This window comes from Ochlerotatus camptorhynchus, unplaced genomic scaffold (assembly GCF_037179485.1).
Source record: "Ochlerotatus camptorhynchus isolate MF236.1 unplaced genomic scaffold, CSIRO-AGI_Acam_v1.1 ptg000357l, whole genome shotgun sequence".
NCBI classification, from domain to species: Eukaryota; Metazoa; Arthropoda; class Insecta; order Diptera; family Culicidae; genus Ochlerotatus; species Ochlerotatus camptorhynchus.
Window position 1 is genome coordinate 40,399 of NW_027040845.1, and position 11,462 is coordinate 51,860.

Genomic DNA, 11,462 nt, shown 5'->3' on the forward strand with positions numbered 1-11,462 from the left:
ATGGACTACGCATAATTTCTCACTAGGGGCAATGGACCAATTTTCTGCCAGAATTCAACCATATTGACTAAAGATTCATTTTTCAAAATGGCGTCTTTGATATTTTTCAATAAATCGTAGCTCGAAAACGGCTCATCTAATCGAAATGACGTCTGAAACAAAGTTGTGACATTTTTATGATTTTTTAACTTCTGAAAATTTGAAAGCTTATTAAAAATTAAGAAAACATGAATGTACAATATGGATACCAGAATCATTTAAATAAAAAAAAAATAGTAAATCGTAGAACTTAACTCTAATGGCAAAAATGTGTAAAACCATCACTCTTACTCATCGTTGGGCTGAAATCACTGATCCACTACACTCATCAATAAAACGTTTATCAATATTGATCAAGACTAGTTTACTCAGCTGTACAATTCTCTATAGAATACTATATAAACCACCGCTCCCCATTGTATTGCATCAGCCATAAATCTCTGTTGCTGTTAAACCTCACCTGATAATCCCGTATAAGTAAAATGCTTCGCATCAAAGAAGTGAAAAAGTACAGTCAGCTTCTAGGATTCCCCGCCGGGAAGGAAGTCCGCATCAAAGCACTGCAGACGGAGGACTTTTCGAGTGGTCCCATCTACTTCAAGTACGGTCGGGAACTGTCCAAGCATGATCCATCGCCGGCCGGAATGACTTGGAACGTGACCGTTTTCGATACGGCTCTGAACCACCCCCGGCGTCCATGGACGGTTACCCAGACCGTTGCGGGTAAGGCGATGGTGTTGATCGTTCAAGGAGAGGGATTGGCTGTGTCGGAAGCAGATCCGGTGAAGATTGTGAGCTTCAATGGTGGTGAAGATTTGGATGAAGAAAGCTATCAGAATGCCAATTCGTCGATTTTGCTGATCAAAAGTGGAGGAAAGGAATTTGCGGTAGCATTGGATGACTTCAAGGAGCTGCATTCGTATGAGATCAACGCAGGTGGTGGGAAATTATCACTGAAGTCGGGGAGTGAAATAAGATCGGTGGCAGGGAGAATTCTTCCTATAGAGCAGCAGGATGGATCAGTGATGTATGTTGCAGTGAATAACGGTGAAAATTCGGTGATGTATAAGTTGAATGAGAAAGGTCTGGATAAATCGCAGAAAATTGAGTTGACGGTGGCTTCGAACGCTGGGAAGATCTTGCTCACTAAAAAAGGCGAGATTTTGCACATTTCTCCTCAAGGATTGAACGTGTATGTGGGAGAAAAGAGTTCAACAAAGTTCAAATACTTCTGTCCGTATTTCTCAACGCTTGGTGGATGGAGCCAGCAATTTGTTGAATCGGTCTCTTTGATGAAAATTGGTGACGATCAGGAAGCATTAATTGGAACCGGTCCCAAGGGCATCGAATACTTTCCGATTTCTGATAAGTGCAAGAACTATGTGATTGAAGGATCAGAAGAGGTCAAACACGCTTTGGTGGCAGGAGGTGCTACGAAAAACGGCAACCAAATTAAGGTTCTAGGGTACTACAACGGTGAATTGTCTGTGATCACATTGGAAGTTGAAGAATTTGCTGAACCCAAATTGAATCAAGACTCAATCCCCAAAGAACCACAGGAACGCATGAAGGCAACGAAAAGCTCAAAGATCACTGTGCGTAGTGGCAATTCCAGCAAATCTACCCGTTGGCTTCGGGATAGTCTGGACGAGTCCAGCTTCAAGAACATCGTCGATAAACTGTCCGGAAAGGTGCAGTTTTCTTTCCCATTGATCGACCTGCAAGATCGCATGGGACTTCCGATCAAGCTGATGGTGTACTACGGTGAATCGGAGAGTGAAGATATGAGCGTTTTGGGTAGACACTGGACCTTGGGCAAGGATTGTATCGTGCTGGATCATGGGAATACGGTGTTTGCAGATAAGCATGAGTACTTTCTGGTGAAGGATCAGACGAAGGTAAAGCTGGAGAGGGATTGGATGAAGCCCTCAGCTGGAGGGAAGATAGCATTCTACATAGCTGGTCACAAAAATGTGATGTTTGAGTACTCGGTGCAGGATGAGAGGTGGGAGGCCAACGATGGTAAGATCCGGTACGTGTATGGCAACAAAAATCAAGGCGTGGTAAGTGTTCCAGGTTGGAATGATTGGTACGGACCGTCTGCAAAGTTTGATCAGACCAAAAGTCATGCCATCCAATGGAATTTGGTAGAAATAAGCAGCGTTGCCTTCAAAGACGTTAAAATTAAGTATTCTTACACTGCACTCGACACAAACACAAATACGATGCACCTGGCTAGCATAAGTGATGGGGATAAAACTAATATTAAATTCAGCTATAAATCAATCAAGGTGGTAGATAAGCAACCAGATTCGAGTTTGGTGAAGGAACATTCATTTATCAACAATAAGTTATTGGAAAAGGTAGAAATAGAAACTGTAAGCATTTCTCAATCACTGAAAATAACGAGCACCACAATTGGTTATTTGCATTACTTAGAAAGCATAAGTCAAGAAGGCGATTCAGATCCTGTTTTAAGATTCGAATATAACAGAGAAGATCAGTTGAAGCCAAGAGTGGCACAAATTCAGTTGCCATCGAAGGCAGTTCTAGACTTTCAATATACAAAACAGGCCATCCAAACCGATCAATTCATACAGGAGATAGACAAAATGGCCGATTTGTACACAGGAAACGAATATTCACTGCAAATTACGAAGCAGGCAGGTGAAACAAACCTCATCGTGAATTTGAAGGATACATCAGGCAAAAATGATTTCGTCAAAGATGAAACCTTGCGTATAGAAAGCTACCGAGGGTTCAAGATCAAATCCTTCAGTCCAATCATGATGCGAAACTATTTCGCGGTGGTGGTAAGCTACAAAGAAGCAAATTTTGTAAAGAATAGTAAAAAAGAATTAGTAAAAAAAGAAGATATCCATTCAAAAATACACATTTTCGTCAAACACGATGGAGACAGGTGGAGAATTGACAATGCCAACCAAAATTCAAGGGTGACTAATGATAAAAACTGCAAGTATGATTTTCAGGAGGACTCGTTCGTTTACTATCACTCGAACAAAGTTCACTTCGAGTACCATAAAGCGGGAAGTCACGAATGGAGTTACGCTTCACAGGATATTGGCGAAACTTCTGCTCTTTCCATGATCAATAGAGGAGCCATCTATTGGAAAGATGACCTCATGATGATACGATGGGATGCTTCAGGATCTCCGAAGCAGACAACTCTCAGTGATGCAAATAGCAAAGCCAGCGTATTGGACATTGACTCATTCTACCAGTACATAGATGTTCAAGGGACCTACAAGGAAGACGTTGAAGGCTCTAAGAAAGAAGTAGATGATTACAAACGAGATCTCAAGGAGCTACTGTGCAGCAATGGCCTGGTTCTCTATAACAATTTGGTTGCACTGAGAACGGTCAAGTTGAGCCATCTAGGAAAAACTTCCATCAAGCTGCTTCTCTATCTGTTGAAAGGAGACTACACCGTCTCAAGCAGATCTTCGATTGACATGGAGGGTGAAGACATCACTAAATTCAACCTTACATTAGACGTGTTTGATGAATACAAAACAAAGGATACCAGCCAACTGGACAAGTATCAATTTCAGTTCAAGAAAGAGAGCGACAAGTACAAGCTGAAGTTCACTGGAGCTACAGATAAGAATAACAAACCAACTAAACCTTCAACGGAAAACCAGCAGCTCATCGAGCAATACGAACGGCGCATGAAAATCCCCTTGGACTTCGAGAAGTACATGATGCAGGTCAACCACGACGGGATCATCCTTAACAATCATCAGATCATACACAATAACGGAAAATTCGAAACCAAACCTTTGGACCGCGACACTTTGAAATTGACGAAATTCCGGATTCCACTTGGTACGTCCTCCAACATCAACAAGGTCTCTGAAGCCGGGGATATAAAGTTTTGTACCAAAACTGAGCAGCAAAAATCGGAAAACTGCGTAAGTTTGGACATCAATACCGCACAGAACTTGTCGATCAAGTATCCGTACTACCTTGTGACGCAGAAGCGCAACGACATCAAAGTTCTGCCGCTCAAGATTAACAGTCGTGGTTGGGAAGATCCGGTAGACTACAAGGGAGAAATACTTCATGGATCAACCAGCCATTCAGTTTTGGTGACTACTCGCATCAGCGACAAAAAGACCATCGTGAGACCGTTGAAAAGCTTGAACAAGAAAAACAGCGCTTCCACACAGGTCATTTCGGCCGAGAAACTATCGACACCGTACGACGATTACCAGATCAAATACGAGTACTCCAACCCTGTGGTGTCCATGAATGAGATTGCCTTCAAGACGACAGTGGTCATTCCAGGTGGGGACAAGAAAGTCACTGGCTATTACAAAGAAAATAGCAACCTTCAGGCCAATGAACAGGTAGTGCAAGTCATGACGGCCGACGATCAAGTGTTCGATCCGGAATACGTCAAACGCATGAACGAAATGAAGGAGGAAGAGAATAAGCAACGAGATCGTTCACAGCTTGACGAGGAGCAGACTGTCACCGACAAAAGCGGCAAGCATCCAATTTTGAAGGTTACTCCATACAGCGTCAGCCAGAACCTAGTTCACTTCATCGGATTCGAAGACTACGAAGACACTAACGGATGGACCGTCAATCGAAAACCCTTATCCGATTCAGGCAGCATTCGCCGAAATGAGTTCTCTGCAACTGGTAGAAACTTCTTACTTCTGAATAACGGAGAAGAATTGTCCAGAGAGCTTCCCAACATGCCATACTACGATATCTTCATTGCCAGTGCCTGGATACGAACGACACAGGAGCTGGTCGTCGGTAGTCCTACGGACATGATTTCAATCTACGTAGACAACCGACAAATCAAAGGCGCCATCAAGCAAAGTATCGACGAATGGATCCAGGTTGAAGCTGCGACGACTTCCATCGAAGTTACTGGAAGCAATTCAGTGAAAAGGGTCACACTGAAAGTAGTCGTCAAACCGACCGGAGCTAATACCATTCACGTGGATCACGTTAGAATTTCCCCGATGAACTTCAACCTGGAAGCGAACGTCTATGATTCGCACATTGGTCAGCGAACTGCTCAGATTCAAAACAATGGGTACATTTCGCGAAGGCTGTATGATGTGTATAACCGGCGAGTTGCCGAGGTTGATGAAAATGGAAACATCAAATATATAGCGAGCTATTCCAAGCGAATTGGGAACAAGAAATCCACAAGCAAGCAGGAGGGAGGCAACAGCTCTAGAGTGCAAATTCAGGCCAAGAGGAGCTGGTTGGAGTCATTTTCTCCGTATACTGTGGAAAAGCGATGGCAATTTACGGGGGGTTCGACCGTAGAACCGTACAGCATTGCTTTGCAAGGCAAAATGACCTTCGGCTATCCAATTTCTGCAGAATCAATTTGCGTTCGATTGGTGTACAGTTTGGCCAACAATGCGCAGTTATCGATCATGATTGGGAAAGTTCAAGTTACAATCAAAGCTAATGCCGTTCAGTATAAAGGAGCTTCCTATTCCAGTCCAAGCAGCGCTGAGATCATTGTCTTTGTTACACCAACGTTTACCAGTATTTGGGTGAACGGGCATCTTGGCATGGAAACCTCCGAGAGCAGCGCAAAGTTCAGCAATGAAACAATCTCCTTACAAGCTACGGGATCTGTTGAAGTCAAAGACTTAATCATCATGGAGGACGCAGAGATTCAGGTGTCCTACATGAACCGCGATTCCAAGCCAATACAAGAGATCCTATTGCTTGACTCGAGCAACATTCTAATCCGCCAGATGATGTACGATACAGTTGGACGAAAAATCGCTGAAACCGTTTGGACACAGAAATCTCTCGAAGGTGAAGGTACAAATGGCTTCAAAGCACTTCAGTACCACGAAGGCTTTGTTACGAATGACAACTCTGTCAGTCCGGATTATTTCCTCAAATCTGGACCAATGAAAGGTTTCGTATCTACGGCCAACAAAATGTACGATGGGTACCCGTACTCGCAAACTCAATACTTCTCGAATCCTTTGGAAGTCCGAAACAAAGTTGGTCAACCCGGACTGCAATATTCGATTCACGGAAACATGTCACTCGAATATTCTATCGCTTCCGACTTGCCATTCATTCAGCGATTCTATCCAAAGGATGAAGGTTACCATCAGGAGCAGCAGAACAAACCGATTGGAAGGAAGATCGTTATTGTTTACAATCGTAGAAACAGGAAGGTCGCCGAGTACACCCAGGTCAAAGACTACAACAACATTCTGACTACGTACGTCTACGACGATCACGGCAATCAGATTCAGATGCTTCCACCAAGCTACTATAATGAACAACTAAAAGGCACCCATCAAGGATTTCAACCGGAAAAGACAGTAGTCCAGTCGCCATGGGCAGTGAGCTCAACGTACGACGAAACCGGAGAGCTGATCACATCCAAGGTAACACCGGATGGAGGCCGAGTTGATTTCATCTACAACGAATACAAACAACTTCGCTATCAGCTGCACTACGGAGAAAACAGTAAGGTAGACAAGATCGTGTACTTCCTGTACAACGTCTTCGGGAGAGTATGCGAAGCTGGACAGGTGCTGGCTAGTTCAGACATGGAAAAACAGGTGCGAGAAACCACAAAGAGTCATGACGCAATTCCAAACCACGAACAAGCAGTTTACTTCGACTATGGCGAAACGGAACCGGACCCATCACTGCGTGGACGAATCCAGAGAACGGTAAAGAAGAACAAGGATGTCACGTTTAGCGAAGTGCTGTACTTCGATGATGATGGCAACGTGATTCGCAAGAGATACGTCAGTCCAGCCACGAATGATTCGTTATCTCTGGAATACCTTCAGGAGAATGGCAAGGTTGATGGGTTACGGTATCCTTATACGGTGGATGGACAACAGTTGGTATTAAAATACAAGCATAACCTGAGAGGAGAAATCATTGAAGTGTCCAGAGTGCATGAAATATCGAAAGACCAGGTCGAATTTCAATCCATAGCAGCAATCGAGCATGACGCTGAAGGAAAAGTGACTCGGATCGCTCATCAATTTGGCACCAAGAACTTCAACCAAAGCTATAAATATGGTGTCCCTGGTTACCTAATGGCGATTGAGAATGATTTCCTCACAGAGAAGTTGTACTACACGGAGAAAGGCTATGGATGTGAACCAACCGGAGATGGCAGCATTCTACGAACCGAGTTCAAAGCCAGTTGGCATGATAAGTGCGACCAGAACTTGATTCCTCTGACGGCCAGAGCATTTGCTTCGAATACGATCAACTTCAACGTTGCAGAGGCTTGTTTTGACGCCTTGTTCGATTTGGGTTACATCGATACAAAGGGCCGGCCCGTGAAGACGTTTTATCCGGATTTGGAAACAAGAGTACCGTGGAAATGCGCAACGGCACCTAATTGGAAACACATGTCGGAAATGCTGCTGGAAAAGGGCTACCCAGAACACTACGGACATGCGTATGACTACGGAAGTCATGGAGAACTAGTTTCTGCCAAGAGTTTCGTTGGGCAGGAGAAGGACAACCTGGATCCTCCTTTGTCAAAAGCCGCACTATCAAAGGCTGGATTCCGAACAACACAGGATTTGGATAATTTCTGGAGCGAGCTCAACAAAGGCATCAGGAAGATTGAAGGCACCAGAGCGCTCTTTGAAGGATCTCACCAGCTGCCAAGTGGATCCATAGGATCAGTGATTCATAGACAGAAACTGAATGCCATACTGGAAGGCAAGGATAGTGATCCATCAATTTGTTCTGCTTGGACGAATGGTGATAAGTTAGAGGAAGCGAAATGCAAGAGAGATTTTCAGCCGATTTTCGAAAAAACGGATCTCAAAGCGATATTCAAGAAACTTGAAAATCCATTGCAACAAAATGTTTTGCAGATTCTGAAGAGAAGTCTTGCAACCGTTCTGGGAAACTCCCCCGGAGACGTGGAGTCATTCTCCATCGATCCAAATGGCAACCATGGTGTGTTCTATACAGGATTCAAACGCTTCGAGCTGAAGTACAAACCAAGAAAGAATCAAATCGATACAATCAAGGAAGGCAAGCATGATCGAGTGATCGTACATGACAGCGAAGGCAACGTGGTCAAAGCACTTCACAAGAACATCGAAAAGATCGAATACGATCCACTGACACAGCGAGTCTCCCGCATTGAGTTGGCCAACAAATCTTTGGTGCTGGAATTTGGCTACGATTTCCGGGGTGAACGAACTGTGAAGCGCGTTCGCAACAAGAACAATGAAGTAATCTCGGAGCTCTACTACGTCCGGGACAACAAAGGAAACGTTTTGGTGGAATACAAACAGGAGTATCCCAACCCGAAGGAGCCGAGCAAGCCCATCAGTACGGTCACTGCTTACATTCACGGTCCGCTGGGTCTTCTCGGGTTCTTCCGCAACAACAAGTACTACAACGTCCTTCTCGATCACGAAGGCTCCACAAGGCTCGTCATCCACAATGGCAAAGTAGTTGCTGCCTATGACTACCTTCCGTACGGGCAAATGATTCGCAAGTACGGATCCAACCCGGAGGCTCACATTTCCTTCCGTTACACCGGACAAGAGTTTGACGAAGAAACTGGCCTCTACAACTACCATGCCCGAATATACGATCCGGATATAGGTCGTTTCTTCCAGATGGACCCCATGGAACAGTACGCTAGTCCGTACAAATACGCTGGTAACTCACCCGTCTCGCAGATCGATCCGGACGGTCAAATCGCTATCACTTTGATCGCGATGGTGATTGGTGCGCTAATTGGTGCTTATCTGGGCGCAGCTTCAGCCAACAACAGTTGGAACCCGGCCAAGTGGGCTTGGAATGATAAGAAGACTTGGATAGGTCTGTTCGCCGGTGCAATCATGGGAGCATTCGCCGTGTACGGAGGGGTACACAGCTTTACCTTCTTCACGGGAATGTTTGGTGGTTCCATGATTGCAGGTGCGTTAGCCACGGGAGCCATTTCGGTGGCCGGTGCTTTCCTTGGAGCTGCTGCTGCTTCCAACGAATGGAACCCGGCCAAATGGGATTGGACGTCACCGGCCGTGTGGAATGGACTTCTCTCGGGAGCGTCCATAGCGGTAAGCTTTCCCTCAGGTTTTGTTGGAATTTCTCGAAGCTTTCTCTCGCTAGTTTCAGCAAGTACGAAGGCATTCTACGCCTTGTTGATGGTGAGTGGTTTTCTGCTGTTCGTGTACGTAGGTGGAGCCATGTCGAACAACTTCAAATTTCGTATGTCCGAATGGGACTGGAAGAGTCCACGCACGTGGTTCGGCATGGTAGAAGGTGCATCGACCATCTTCATGGGCGCTGGTGCAACTGCGAAGCACGGTGCTGCCAAGGTTCACACCATTGTAAAACCTGCTAAAATGAAGATGCCTTGGTACAAGATCAATATTCCGAAGAAGTCCTTTACGTGTAAGTTCGTTAAGGATGATATCATTGTAACCTGGTACAGAAATGGTCAAAAAGTAAGCAAGGAGATTCTTAAATGCTACTCCAAGACCGATATGGCAAGGATTCCCCAGAAGACATTCGGGATGACAAAGCAGTTCTATATGCCGTATTATCGAATCGGTTATTCGTTTCTAGCCATTCCAACTTTGGGGTATTTGATGTCTGATCGATACAAAGCATTTTTCGGTAATCATCCCAATGGGACTCTGACGAAACCGGTCCGGCGGAAGCGGTTCGCTTCGATGGCAAGCTCTGCGGCCGGACCCGGTGTTTCGAGTTTTTTTAACGATCTCTTCAGCGATGTATCGGATTTGTTCAATTATTACTTCATCCACACGGAGAATCAACAGGTCTTTGATTCGGATCGATCAATCGGCATCGCAAAGAAGTATGATAATCTGCCTAGCAGGTCGTTTCAAAAGCTGTGCTATTCTCCGAATGTCGAAGGCAATCAAATAATTTGTCCCCAACGTGAATCCACGGTGAATGTCTTCTCCAAACTCCCGGCATTCGAACCTGAGTTATTCGGACAAGATTCGTTCAGCAAATGTCTGCCACTGACGTGGCATGATCGACCTTCGATCGTATGCGATGGGCAACAGACGACCTTTGTCTACACGCCTGTTCAGAGCCTTAGGGTGTTTGATTTGGTGGATGGGTGGTTGATGCTCGCTAGAATCACTCCGGCTGCAGTTCGGAACGTGACGGCAGGGTTCAGCTTCCTGAAGAATGTGTTTATCGGGGAGTGTAGAGAACGAGCTTCTCCGATGAGACATCGGATGGATCGTTGCAAAAAGCAATTGGAATGCAAATTGCTTGCTCTGAAGGATGCGATGGTGGGCAAGAAACCATCCGAAGTGAAATGGGCTGAGCCTATTGTGAGCGATTTGGAAGACGACATTGGGGAGTTTGTACGAAGCAAGAACTCAACTGATGAGGACTTTGAATTGCTACAAGAGAGGTTGAGTTCCCTGAGGGAAGATGTTATGGAAGAATCTGGTTTTGATCATGGTTTGAACATGACCGCATTGTTAGGAGAAATGCTAAAGAGTATGTATGGTCAGGATGTAGTTTTCAATTCAGCTACCAAGTTGATCTCATCAATCAATGGTTTGGCATCACGACCAGCAATTCAACTATTGAAATAAGGTGTAAGTTGTACGTTAAGCATAATTGATAGACTTGATTAGGAAATAGTACAATATTAAAACAGGAAAGATTACAGACTAGTGTATTGACCGAGAATCTGATTGAACCGTGCCGTGCTTTTAAATGTTAACTTGATAATCCCAATATCTAATCTGTGTGAAAAAAAATAATAGTTTTACTATCGAGTGTCGTATGAGCCAAGGAGTGAATGGCATTGCAATAACAAATTTCGAACCGAAGATTAAAAATTAAAATCTTCGTCGGACTGTGTATTATTTCTTAATCGATGACACATTGCTTTCCCACTGATCTTTTGGGAACTTTTCTGAAGCAGAAATAGCTGAGGAACAGTTCGGAAGTTATACTGAGAGTTTTTTTCTTTGATTTGTTTTCCGTCGATCTTGTTTTCTGTGCTGAGCACCAATGCTACAAACGCCAGGGAGGCAGCTCCCACACTTGGACCCTACCTACGACTTTACTTCCCTTCCGAAGGTATACATGATCAGAGCCTAAGCCTTTTGGGGTAAGAGAAGAGTAAAAATGAATGAACGTGTAGAGTAAAGCAAAATGGAACGATGCGAAACGGAACGCAGTATCAAAACAAAACAGCAAATAATGCTACCAGAAACTCGCTATTCTGATGGTCGTAGGGTTACTAGCAGTTCAAATTTAAATTGATGCCTGTTAATATGCACAAAGTTTCGTTCAGATTACAGCGGTCCATGGTAAAAAATTTGAAAAGATTACTGATCCATTTGACCTTCGAAAACAGATAACAATTAAACCAAATATTTAAATTAACAATATGATCCACTCTA

General features: G+C 44.4%; 1 protein-coding gene across 1 annotated transcript; it reads left to right on the plus strand.

The window, feature by feature from the left end:
- Nucleotides 1-486: 486 nt before the first annotated feature.
- On the plus strand, nt 487-10,862 carry LOC135709195 (uncharacterized). Its single transcript, XM_065231418.1, has one exon. It carries the CDS (start codon nt 522-524, stop codon nt 10,641-10,643), a length of 10,122 nt encoding a protein of 3,373 aa, XP_065087490.1. The 5' UTR covers nt 487-521; the 3' UTR covers nt 10,644-10,862.
- Nucleotides 10,863-11,462: the final 600 nt, after the last annotated feature.